This window comes from Stegodyphus dumicola, chromosome 12, assembly GCF_044657685.1.
Source record: "Stegodyphus dumicola isolate Sdum_Otavi_A_Nest chromosome 12, ASM4465768v1".
Lineage (NCBI taxonomy): Eukaryota > Metazoa > Arthropoda > Arachnida > Araneae > Eresidae > Stegodyphus > Stegodyphus dumicola.
The window spans coordinates 76,128,145-76,142,536 of NC_140779.1; the positions used below are offsets into that span (position 1 = coordinate 76,128,145).

Sequence of the window (14,392 nt, forward strand, 5' to 3'; positions counted from 1 at the left end):
TTTATGACATGTGTTTATGCATATTTTTATTGGTAGGCCTTAAAAAAACCCAGTCTATAACATTTTTGTGTTATGTGTCTGGCTGGTAAAATACCAAATCTATGTACTAGATACGAGCGAGGCTTAGACCTAATGGCACTTCCTAGCATAACTTCAGAAGCTGAAATGATATGACGATGTATAGTAAGACTCCAGTAATCTATAATAACAGATATAGATATGGCCACACTGCTACAAACAGAAGAGTGAAATGACAACATTTCCATTCCTGAGATCATGCATATCATTCAGTACACCACTGTTACCACAAATGCTTTTCTGTATTGTTCGGGATTAAAGAAGGAATAGACCTCTTGGAAGCAGTCGTAGCGTCGCAAATGATATCGCTCTATGCCTGCAGATACATGTTACTATATCATGAAATCTAATTTCTGAGTTTCGCTGGCTCTACTCTCCATATGATCTATCCGTGCAATATGCGTCTCGAGAGCAGGTATGTCAGTGTAATTGTGATTCTGTACAATGCTGTGTCCGTTCATCTTATGTTATTGGTTTCTATATTTGCATGACAGTTATGGGATTTCCACCAATATGAGCAGTAATTTCACATTAAAGTATTCTACAATCTCAACATGCTATAATTCTTCTACCCTCAGATTCAGATATATGCTGGTTGAGTCTGTTTACATAAGGAATGTTTAAATTCATTGTGCTAACAAATAATGAGAGAAAGTGATTCCCGTATGCAAAACTCATTCTCCTTTTTACACGGTTTTTTAGGTGGCAATACTGATGATGATTATGTGTATGTGTTTTGTATTGCTATTGTCTAGGTACTGCAATCATAACATCTATCATACAAATTTTAGATCCGTCATCTGTCATATTGTTGAATATATGAAAATGTGAGGTGTTTTATTACTTTTTTAAACTTAACTGAAACTGATGGTGCCGGACAAATCAACAAAAAAATCAAATAACATAATCAAAATATTCATCATTCATATATCATATCGAACATTCTTATAAACATTCGTATAGTGGTAGTACAATTTAACTTTTAGGTTCGCGTTGTGAGTAACCTATGCAAAGGAAAAATCAATAACCCCAAGTTCAATTAAACTCCATGTTTCCTTAAAAGCCTCCCGGCCCAAACAAATGGAGGGACATGACAAACCACAGTAAATTATACACAAGATAAATACACAAATACAATTAAATTTTAAACACACATTTATTAAATTCTAGAATATTATTATATTACTAAATAATGGATAACTGATCAGTAATCCTACCACATACTTTTACTATGAAAAGTAACACATAATGTCACACGCAATTACAGCTTACAAAAATTAAGATTAACATTATCAAATCCTACTGTATCATAAGAGTAACACCAGTATTTCTCCCATTTCATCTTCTAACTTTAAGTATTTATTCCCTTTAAGAACACTGATAATTTCCACATCGATTAATTAATTTAAGTAATTGCTCAAATTTCAACAAAAATTAACCCTTTTACAGGCGGTGGTAAATATCTTACCACTAAGCAATTTGTTTTCTAGCAGCATACGAAAAATTATTTACCAGCGCCCGATATCAGGAATTTTCCTCTGGAACCAGAACTTCACATTTTCTGTAATAGATGGCTGTAGAGGCCATGTAAACCGCAACATTTCTGCATTCATCCAGTTTTCAAGCAAAATGGAGAGGGTAAGCACGTACTCTTTTCTTATTTTTTTGTGTAATGATATATAAAAATACGTTAAAAGCTTATATTCATATATTTTGTATCTTAAACGTTTGATAGCTAAATTGTATTAGGCATTTAAAAAATTATAGCGAAATATTTTGTTTTATACATATTTGAATTTGGTGGTAAGTTATTTACCACGGCACACTTAGTGATTTTAGAGGTGGTAAATAATTTACCACTGCCTGATAGAAACACAGTTTTACTATTATGTTTCGCTTTAGAAATAGCATTTTGTTTGGCATGGTACTTGATTTCTTTGTATATCTAATACTTTTATATTAGCATTTCAATAATTAATTATTTCTAATATTAATTATTATAAATATTATGGAAAATATTTTAGCGTTTATTTACGATTACATAAATATTTATGTATTTAGAAATTAGAATTAAAATATTACTTTAGAATGCTATAAAGGTAATATTTTGATCAGTATGTTCAAGAGATTTCAAAATATAAGTAACTAATTAAATGCAATGAATATTATTTTAGGTAAACGCATTGAAGAAAAAGAAAAAAAATTAATCACCGAGGAAGCTGTAGAGCATTATTTTGCCCTGCCTTCAGATCCTGAAGATTCCGAAAAAGGACTCCCTCACGCAAGAACTGCAGGCTTTTTGGGAAATCATAATTATGAAGGGGATCGATAAATTACCTTAGATTTGTACTGGTCTTCTGACTCTTTTTTTTTTTTTTTTTTTTCAATAATCAAGAAATCTCGTCAATTATGCCAGCAAAGAGATTAAAAAAATATCCTTTCAAATTTGCATATCAATGACAATCAAAAGGCTGTCCCTTGAAATGAGCCAGAATTTGACAAATTATCACCACTTTTTTACTTTGATCACCCATTTAGATAAAAATTCAAGAAAAATATTCAGACTTCAATCTATTGATGAAAAAATGGTAAAATTCAAAGGAAGGTCCACAATGAAGCAATATATGCCAGGGAAGCCTGTAAAAAGAGTTTATAAGATTTGGGCTAGATCAAACGCATCAATTGGTTACCTATATCAGTCTGAAGTTTACACTAGGAAAAAGATTTGAATTTAGGTTGAGAGTAGTTCGCAGCCTAATTGGAGGCTTCTCTAGTAAAAAACGAAAACTGCAATCAAACTGGGTATCAGCAAAAAAGAACAATGCTATTCCAAGGGAAAATCCGAACAACCAATGTTAGAACACACATGCCAGTCAGAGGAGAAAGTTACAGAAGGTGCAAATATTGCAGCACAAAAGTAAATCAGAAACGTACCAAGGTGTTATGTTCAACATGTCATGTACCATTCTGTGCTGCTTCATGTTGTAAATAAAAATAAAAATTAAAATCAGTAGAAATAGTGCATTTTGTTATATTTATATCTATAATCACTTTTATATTAATCATCGATTTTATATTATATGTATATTTAAATAATCAAGAATAAATAGTTTTCATCAAAAATACATGCTTATTTGTGATATTTTTGTAATTATGATTTGTTTCTTTTGCACAACTCAGTAAAATGCCATTGCTTATACCGGGCGGTGGTAAATATGTTACCACCCCTATTATAAACAACAACAGAATTCCAAAAATAGTATTTTTGGTCATAAACGAGCTACTTTTCCCTAATAGTTGCATAAAATATGAATTTTGAAAATAAATGGCCTGGGCCCGATAAAGGGATTAAAATGACGGCTCTTGCTTGAGTATTAAGATAATTATTAAAGTAAAACAAATAAAAACAAATCACTCACGAGGTGAAGTCTATACCGCACACTCCCTTTACTCGGGAATACCTTTGTAAACTGATTAATAAGGTGATTTGACAGCTCCACAGATCGTCCAGCGCCCAAAGTTTACTCGAGCACCACATTATTCCTGCTGTCCTTTATTCACAAAATCATCGTTAATGGAGACAGACAGATCGTGCGAATTTTAAAGATGTCTTTGTTGAAACACCACTGAAGCTGTCCTTACAATTAATAAATTCCAGAGCATGGAAGAATGGGGAAAAAAAAAAAAACGGCGCAGCTGACACAGGCAGAATAAACAGCATCCACACTTAGACGGATCCCACACGAGTCTCTTTCATTCTGGAAGCCTCGAAACCCACCAAAAACGTAGAGCACCTTTGGAACAAAATCTAATTAAGAAGACAAAGTCGGTAAAAACAGGAATACCGCATCAGTATCACCACGAGAATCTGCATTACAATTCTTGGAACAAGAGAATCGAAATTCTATTCTGAGCTCTACGCCTTATGCCAACGCAAATTCTCACCAGCTAAACGCCGAGAGAAAATCATATCCGCTGCTCGCTGGTTCACGCGGCCCGCAGCAAAGCAAGGCGGCAACAGGGCAAACGTCCCGATCTTTTTTTTTTTTTTTTCTTCAGCTTAACCTCACATCGCAGGAGTCAAATTAGACGCAATAGCCGGCGCTCGCGAGAGCAAGACCCGCAGAGGTCAAGCCCCACTCCTTTCTCCTCTTACTCTTCGCTTCAAAATCAGAATCAGGAATAATGAACTCTAGCCTGGTGCAAGCACCCAGGAAATCTCGATTTCTCCGCCTCTGTGAATTCATAGGCTTTCAAAAATCATAAAATTAAAATCACACCAATGCCGGAATTTTACGTTATCTAAACCTGAGAAAATGACACACCCATGACGAATCAAACACGAGAAAATCTGACAATGCAGTCCGAAAAACATCTGTACACATAACGTGAGAAAAAGTGGACCCCTCAACTAACAAGCGGAACTAAGCTTTACGAGAATCCAATTAGCAGCCACCCCCACTGTCTTGAAGTAACAAAATTGAAACTATAACAAAGGAAGGCAAGACGATTTTCGTTTCACACGCCACTAGTAAATGGCGATAACACAGCATCCTACTGCCTCCACTGTTAGTAAAAAGGCCATAAACCAGATGGCTCTTGCGACCGTTTCCTGTCGTTGTTACACTACGCTTTCAAGAACTACCAGTTAAATAAGGCTTTAACAATTTAAGAATACTTTTTTTCCAGATAAATATACATGAATACAAATAAAAATATTAGAATAATAATAACTTAAAACACATATTAATAATTAAAATTCGCGACATAACAATATTTCCCTTCGTAGTTGCAGTTAAGGCCAGGAGTGTGCAGTCCGGAAACTGTGAAGGTCTGTAATCTTTTTTTTTTTTTTTTTCCATAGAAACTTTTTTCACGTTTTTGTGTAATAACAAGTGCATGAGGTCGAATTCGGTTGCACCTTGGCCTGTTTTTATAAAATAATTACTGGTGCCACTTCAATTTATGAATTTCAGTCAAAACTTATCATTTGACCGAAATTAATCAATTAATCTTAAATGTACTGATTAGAGATCTGATTCTCAAATCATTCAGTGTTCTACCGAATTAGTACTCCATATCAAGATACCTTAGTTCACTTGCAGTTTGGCGGGAAAAACAATTTTCAAGCGTTTTAAAATCATAGTTTATCAAATGAACAATAAATATATTTTATATATTTATTTATAGCTTTTTATATTTTCGAGTCGAAAGGGGTAAAGAAACGTCTGGAGAATCCAGATTCAAAACTCCTCGAGCCTATCATCGGCTTATCCGTAAATCACAGAATACTGGCAGTTTAAACCGGCAGAGGCTGGCTGGTGGTAGTTTGGAGGTTTTGTCCATGTGTAACATGAATATGACCCATCAAAAAACCCTGCACGAGAGCGTGCCTCTCTCTCGTTTGCTTCATCATAATCTGAATAATCATCGAAACTTCACGCTACGGGATTTTCAAGCACATTCTCAAGTTTGTGGCACAATAATCCAAAACTTTGTTTCCATCTGTGCTTGTTATTAAAACCTGCTAAACTTAAAGCGGAAGAGATATTGTGCAGCGTTATTTGAACAACCGACTAACTAAAGACCATCAGACGTGACCACTGTCATGTCCTTCTCAAGGAAAGTCTTTCAGTGTTTTATTTATCACCCAGCAGACAATTTATTGGGTCTAATGACAATTATACATGGGCAAACAAAACCAAATTCTGACATAGATACAGAGAGTACATAAGTTTGAGAAAACACAGGTTTGGGACTGTTACAGGACAAGAATTTGAATACCTTACATTGCATCTACTTTGCCAGGTATGTTAATCAAACCCGGCAATATATATTAAAATAGTAATAATGATGATATTTAAAAAAAGAGAGAGAAAATAAAAATAGCAATAATAATAATAATAATAATAATTTAAATACAGGCAATATCTCCAGCATAATATGCTTGAAATTCGCTCCAATGTCTACACACAATCAGTAAAATAAAATAAACTCATTAAGTACAATACATAAGTTATGCTGTAAATGTATTTGAAACATGTATCCGTACAGTACTACGCATTTATTCCTGCACAGTTAAATGATTACTTTGTCTACTTCTCTTTGTAACGCCTTTATTTTTGCTATGCTGTCGGCCCGTTGTGGCCAGTACTGATCAGCAGGGGTACGTAGATGTTGATTAAGTAACTGACTATAAATTTGCTCAAGAAATGTCCTTTATGCATCATTTACTGTTTTATTATCTACAAAATTTGACGAAAGAAATATTGCAATGGGCTTATTAAAATATATTTGTACAAGTATTGAGAAAGATAAGATATCATGGTTAGAGTTTGTTTTCTTTTTTACCTTTAGATATTTGGTTATACAGTGGAATCACGAGGTACAAGTTTAATTCGTTCCAGCATTGAGCTCGTACAGCAAATTTCTCGTATCTAGAAACAAACTTCCCCCCATTGAAAATTATGGAAATCCAGTAAATCCGTTCTGCACCCCCAAAAATCTCATTACCATCTCATCTTGAGTCAACGTACCTGGTGTTTTTCGGAGAAGGTCCACGTACAGAATTTTAGCCTTAGCGCAAATGATAGCTTCCGACGCCAAATCGCCTTTTAATTGCTTTTTCGTTAATCCACACCAACAACAGCTTCTCAACATCTTCTAGGAGTTTTGGACGGTGCTTGGAAGTAAAGGTAACTCTTTTGGCTACATTAAGTTTCTTAATTTCTTCCTTCTTCTTAAGAATAGTGCAGATCGTCGATATCGAACGGCCGAAAGTCTTTGGTAATTCCATCACTCTTACACCACGCTTATGTTTATCTATGATTTCTGTCTTAATTTCAACGGCCATGGCTTCCTTCGTTTTCTTCGCAGCACTATAATAATCTGCTTGGGAGGCAACGTGAAATAACTATTTTCACGTTAAATGCAAAAAACAATTAACTCACAAGTGCACAAACACGTAGATCAGAGAACACCGAGTGATCTGACGAGGGTATTCCTCGAGTCGAGCCGGATCGGGAAAAGCGCCACTCATATCAACAGCCTGGCTCGTTGCTCGAGTCAATGCTCGTATTTAGAGACAGATTTTTCACTCATACTTTCCTCTATCTCGAATTTCTCGTATGTAGAGGTGCTCGTATCTCGAGATTCCACTGTACGTTTTTGGATATTTTCTTTTTGGCTATGGCTACAGATAATAGACATAAATTTCTTGCTGTTTTTTCAATCAATTTTTCAATTTTTTTCTCAAAGGGGAGGAATTGATATTTATGGTGTATATGGGAAGAACTTGAAAGCTCCTTTGTAGCCAATTTTTCACTTGCAGTTGCATTCCAGAATTAAATACGGTCTATTTGAGCCGAAATATATTGAAATTTATGAAACTGTACTCACCAGATGATCTCGGTATCCTGTGGTCTTCATCCATGACTGTGACTTCGTTCGTTACAGTCAAAGTTCTGCCTGGATCTGTTTCACCATGTATTGAAGTTGACCTTTTTTTCCTTCCGTATGACATGCCTAAGTAGTCTCCACAATCTGCCTATTTAAGAATAGGAAAAAAAAAATACATGAAAAGTTTCATAACGAAGAATGGTGCTTTTCATGATGAAGTTGATAATATTAACTTCGATTTACTGAATGATGTCATTGTTAATGGTAAAAATGGCTTAAAACTAAATACATAATGAATTAGGTAGTGTCAAATAAGGTAAAATTGAAATGCTGTACATTTATAAATAATAAACAACCCCTAAATGTAACGTTTATGAACTGGTCATTGTTGCTGAGGCTTACCAGTTTCTCTTAAAGTAAACTCAGTGATAGTGTAAATGTCCTCAGATTGCGGATCGAATAATGTTAAAAATTACAAAATTTTGAATGCTATCAGTTGGTCAATCATTTACTGATTACCTTTGCTGTCATCTGTTAAATCAACAATCTAAAAGTCATTTAGTAATTTTCCATTCAATGTTTCAGTTCTAATTTGTTGCTTCTATTCTGTTTTTACAGTTTCCGCAAGAAACATTTTCCTCTCCCCCATGGACGCTTCTCCCAGCAGCGCTTCTCATTACAGGCAGGATGCTAACAGCTGATAGAGGGAGGAATGTTTATAGATTAATATTGTTTGGATTTGCCTAGTTTTCGAAATCATAATTTTTTTGTAGTTTAAATATCAGCACATTTTTTGTTTTTTTAAATGAAATTGAAGTTCACTTTGATACGTAAACTTGCATTCCAGTGTTTGTTGTGATAATAACTTTAACAAAACAGTAAAATTTTGTTTCACTACAGGAAAAATTTGAGATGAGAATAAGTTCAAAGAACATGAAAAGTAAACTACAATTAAAAAGAAATCTCGAATGGGACATAAGGATAGCTATTTATTGAGTCAATAGATTTAAAAATGGACATGTGGTCTACGGCTCGGGCACTTGAAAAGCGCTGGCTGACGCAAGGGTGAAAAAAATTACCGAGTAGATGACATCGCCGTCGATTAAAGCAACTTACGGATTTCGAAAGGTACCTTATCATCGGGCTGAAAACTGCAAATAGGTCGATGTTTCTTTTAGACTACATCGTACAACTTGTTTGACCATGTTGTTTGATGCTGGTGGGAGCGATTGATATGTAACTGTATCTATATAACAGTTACCTGATCGAACAGGAACCATCCGGAGGTAAGATGGAAGGTTTGGGCGTCTGGCACCTAGATTCCATTGTGATCCGGTTCACTATATAGGCACATGCAGCGACTTCTGTGGGCCCGTGAACTACTTTCAGACGCTCGAGGATACAAATCTGCGATCTCAGGGCCTCTGATATGAGTTGCTTTTAATACCGCAATATGACAGTTGCATTTGCAATGGTGCAAGCTTTATAGCAACGTGGGACGCACAGACCGATAATGTGCAGTGTTTAGCTATGAGAGTCTTTTTATTTTCGAGACGAAAGATCATCGTTTCCAGGTGTGAAAATTCCTTGGTCAGTGGCGCAATCCCAATTTCAATATTAGGCGATAGATTTTTCCCACTGCAGGCATTATTGACCGGGAAGTCGCAGCTTACTACACCTATTCAATCAAGTAGCTGTAAGCGGACCATTAAGAGTCTAGCGGTAACCACACATGGCTCGAATCAGTGCCGATCGTAGACCATCGGCCACCCACGTGCAAAATAAAATTAGCCGTCCTTTTTTACAGAAATGTAATACTTTTGATAATCATTTTGCCACCCTTACGTGCTGTGCACCATCCTGTCCCCGCTAGGATCGGCGCTGGCTCGAATGACCCAGAAGGACCAATTTTCTGCACAAAGTTTGTGAAGCTTACAATATTACTAGAAAAATTTAACAAGTTGAGCCCTCGTTGTATTTACTTGTTCACAAGTTGAGCCCTCGTTGCCGAGATGCTGTTATTTGCTGCTTGAGAAAAAAAAAAAAAAAAAAATCCTGTATTGGCAAAGTAGAAAACTCGTACCAGTTTCAGTTATACAGGGTCTTTCATTTAGCTCCCCAATTATAGTAATAAATTCCTTAAAAATTTTGTACTTTCATGTAAGCTTTTGATACTTTTCAGCTGGAGAAATATTCATCAATTGTATAGGTTTTAGTATTGATTGCGACTCGTATTCACGTTACACAAGGAGAAAAATACGAAAACCAACCATGTAGCCAATCTGTTCCTTTGGGTTCGAACCCGAGACGTATAACTAGTATTCAGCGGTTTTTACGGCCATTGGTGGAACATATTAATTGCACAACTAGTGTATAGTGTACAGCTGGCCATCTAAAATGCAATATCACGAAGGAAGCTTCCATTGGGATTGCAATTTGTACCATATGACGACCTCACAGGACATAAAAATAATTAGCATTGCCCAAATATGGAACTCATGTGCACCAGTAGCGGCACCTAGAAAAACTATAAAAAGGGGAGACTAGTAGGCTGTTTTAAATTCTGGAATTGATTGTCCTGGTGTTCTTGTGCATGGGAAATATTAGCATGTCTCGTTGAAAAAAGCAGGCATTCGAATACTATTCTAAATTTAATCGAAAAAGAATTGTGGCTCACAGAGACTTTGAATTATCATTCCAAGAAATCAAGCAACAGTTATGCAAATAGAGAATCAGTTCGCACAAGGAACGAATCGACCGATAGAAACCGTCAACCTTGTTCTCCCATTAAACGGAAAGACAAAAATGTTGTGGCGCCTTGCGATGATAGATAGCATAGCAATATTGATATGAGATGATAACCTCACAGCAACTTCAAGAATCCTTGCTCAAAAGTTAGGATTTGTTACATCTTTGTCAGCAGTTACCATTGGTCATTATCTGTAGAGCAGACAAATTTTTGCAATGCGTGCATTTTTGCCATTGCGATTGATCCTGCTGTTTATGATGCGTTAGTCGAAAAACGTGGACTACGAATAACGTGACTCTATGTTTTCAGAAGCAATTCCACTCTGCTTATAACACTACGATGATAAAATCTGAGTGTGGCGACACCGTGATGACAGACATCAGGAACTTTGAATTATGCATCACCATACCGTAGTATCACCTTGCTCTCACACTCACCTCATACGCATTGCCACACTCTTAGCAGCCACCGTTACATCACTGAAATTCTGGAGCCTGCTGTCTTGAGTCCTCTGCTGTACTTCTGCAGCTGAGTTCCGTAGGGCAATGCCTGATTGAGCATGGCACGCAACGTTCAATAATTCTTCATAGGCCACCAGTCCTTAGTCCTCTCTCCTTGCCTTAGTCCTCTCTTTCTTCTGATATGTTGCACATCGGACACGCGCAGTCGATGACTAGAAAACGACTGGCTCAGCAATACACCTCACGCGGCATTAACAGCAAATAACAAACCCAAAGCACGCATCCAAATCTTTTTTACTTCCTTGTACGAAGTAAAAAGGAAGTATTGTAATAGCGGAAAATTTCGGGTGTCATATTGTAACGAAAATATCCATTTTGACCGCTATCGAATGCAATTTAACGATGTTTTTGTGTGACATCTGTAAGTAAGGGCAGAATAAAGGACTCTTTTCCCTCAAAAAAATTATAAAACTGATTTAAAATGAATTATGAAGAGATGTTTTCGTGGCGTCTGTACGTACGTACGTATCTCGCATAACTCAAAAACGATTAGCCTCAGAAATTTGAAAATATGTATATAGGGCTGCTATAACATGTAGATGTGCACCTCCCATTTTGGTTGCCACACCAAAAGTATATATATATATATTGTTTCACAAGAATGCACTCTGCTACTCGGCTCAGTAAGTTCAGTTTCTTTATTCTTATATGCTTGCAAATTGTGCATTTTTGCTTTAAAATTGATCGAATTATGTTGTTATGGTTAAGATTTTTATGCCTTTAGTTAACCTGCATGCAATAATTGTAGAATTATTAACAATTTAAAGGTTTTTTTAAGTGCGGATAAGCTTAATTTTTGATTACCATGGCAGCCATGTTTGTTTACATTTGAAACTTAATAATGGATTTGTTGCCAATCTAGAGAAACTAAGCCTCGCAACAACAAAGTAACGTCTTCTTTTATTATTGCGAATTAAATTATGCTTAAATCATTCTGAAATTATCATTTAAGTTAGTAGCTTATTCTTGCGTAGAAACTAATTCTAATTGTAATATATATATATATATATTATTTTAACTGTACTTGGTGTTTTATGTTTTTATATATCTTTCAAATTTTAATGAAAATATTTCGAATTTTTACGTATTTTTGCCTTACCGCGAATTGAGAACTGAATTAATTAGTAGCGCATGCGCATTAGGTAAGCGGCGCTGAATCGCCTGCGAAAAATTGTTTCTTTTTTATTTGTTTAATTTGTTTTATATATCATTTTAGATTTATTATAGTATTTGAATAGAACATGCGGTAATTCTTCAGATGATATAGTTTTTGTGCACTCCGAGTTATAAAATGAATGAGATGTAATGCTGTTAAAGGAACCTAGCTCCGAAGTGTCGTTACGGTAAATAAATAAAATGAACTTTAAAGAGTGCATTTATTCTGTTGTGGTTTATGCGTTATCTGCGAAGTAGATTTAATTCAAAATTTGTTAACTGTTAATTCAATATGTTTAAATGATATGCTGGAAATTTGCGTATAATTTAATATTTCGTACAAAGAAGTCATGTGGTGTACACATCAGATTTTTTAATACCAAAACATGCTGCAACAATTAAGCAATTATTGCTAAGCATGGCGACTACATAAAATGTTCATTTTTATTCCGCAAGTCGATTGGAACTGTAATTTAAATCGGTTCACCCTTGCGCCTTACATTATACGTCCAATAAATGTGGCTTTGATATTTTTGGTTCTTCATAGTGCTCTTTTTTGCATTGCCGAGTAGTGTAAGTATTCTCTTTTATTGCTAGCATAATTATGATTCCTCTGACGCTATAAATTACTTGCGACATTTTGAGACTTCAAAAAGTCATAATAGAAATTTCTGTACCAAATATATTATTAGTGACTAAATGTATTTATATTTAAAAAAATATGTAAACAAGAAGTTTCCTAAGAAACTCTAAGTAAAAACACAGCATTATTATTAAATATTTTAAGGGAAGCAAAATATAACGCACCTTCTTATGACGGCCACCTTTTAAAGCGACCAGTATTTCTGGGAACAGGACTAAACATCAGTATTCACACGACTTCTCCTTAACCAGACTATAACCATCACGAAATTTCTGCTTTCGTTATCAATCTAAAATACTTTATGTACTAAGTAAATCTCTAAAGATTTAACTCTCAGTATCTTACTACAAGAGCAGTTTTGTTTAGAAAGGTGGTTAAATCATTCCAAAAAGTTCAAATTGTCAATTCACTTAAATGTTAGCTTTTTACAATGATTATTGTGATAACGCTTATCAGCAGGGTAAACTACCTGACAAAAACATTTTGTACTGATTTGGTTAAGAGGAAGGAGCTAAATCTGAGAAGAAAAAGTATGGAATTTATTTTTACCAGGGTGAATCAGATATAAACGAGCCTTTTGTTTAAATAAAATTTTATTTTGTAAGAAACATCTACACTTCTACAATTATTTTTCTAAATAATTTCCTTCTTTTATGTTATATTTTCCCCGGCGTTTTGGTAATTTTTTCCATTCCGTTCTCGCGGAATGAAATTGGACGGGTATCTAACCAGGTGCGCACGAATATTTTCACTTGATCGTTGGTCTCGAATCGCTTGCCTCTAAGTGCCTTTTTGAGGGGTCCAACAAAGTCTGAGCTGTAAGGTTCACGATCAAGCGTTTTCCAGTTCATTTACACCCGTTTCTGCTGCGTTACACTTAGTATGTGGGGCCTGGCGTTGTTGTGGAGGATCAGCACTTGGCAGATGGGACAGTCTCGTCTTTTGCGTTGATATTGAAGCCTAACTTGATGCAAGAGACCGCAGTAGTAAGTTCCATAGATGGTCTGAACGTCCGTATAAGAAATTCACCCTCCAGTCCCAAAAGACCGTCCCAAAACACTTTCCCCACAAACAGTTGAGGTTTGGCTTTCATGGGCTTTCCTTCACTTTTCCTTCTCCATTCCATGCTTGCAGGCTTTGCTTGGAGGCTGTAATGATGCACCCAAGTCTCGCGACAGGTAAAAATTTTAAGCCAAAAAGCTTCTCCTTCTTCAAAACGAATTTGAAGCAACTGAGAAATGCGAACTCGTGCAGCTTTTTGATCATCATTCAGTAACTTTGGAACCTAACGAGCTGAGATTTTCTGAAGCCCAACTGCTTTCTGATGACTGATTGAACACTTACATAGCTGACACCAAGAAAACTGAAATTTAAAGCACTGTGCAGCTTCGATCCCGTTCGATGAGCTCACGAACACGTTACACGTGCAGTGTTTCCATTTGTCACATTGGTGCGAGGAGGATGGGGATGACTTTGATTCGCAACACGTTCACTCCCTTGCTTGAATTCGTTGCACAAAATCTTTACTTTTGATCATGGAAGGGTAGCTTTCCCGAACTGCGCATGCAGTCTGCAATAAATTTCGGCTGGTTTCACGTTTTCACTGGTGACAAACTTTATAATTATGCTTTGATCAATAGAGACGGGCAAACTCCTCTCACTTATCATAAGGACTACTAAATAAAGCACGGTACAAGGGGGCTGGTGTGACTAGTTCACGGTACAAGGCGGCTGGTAAGACTAGCTGGTGTGGTTCCCTTACTTTAGGCAACCCCACCTAACGACTTCAATTGCCCAAAGACATACAAGCACCCATGGAAATGCTCAGCCAATAAAGGCTCGTTCATA

At 35.9% G+C, this 14,392-nt stretch overlaps 1 protein-coding gene across 2 annotated transcripts in view; it reads right to left on the reverse strand.

Moving 5' to 3' along the window:
* LOC118195492 (uncharacterized) overlaps positions 1–14,392 on the reverse strand; it is a 376,248-nt gene that overhangs the window by 29,781 nt on the left and 332,075 nt on the right. For both annotated transcript variants that reach the window (XM_085806599.1, XM_085806598.1), the window contains exon 9: positions 7,477–7,624. In XM_085806599.1, coding sequence (XP_085662725.1) covers positions 7,477–7,624 — 148 coding nt within the window. The remainder of the gene's footprint in view (positions 1–7,476; positions 7,625–14,392) is intronic.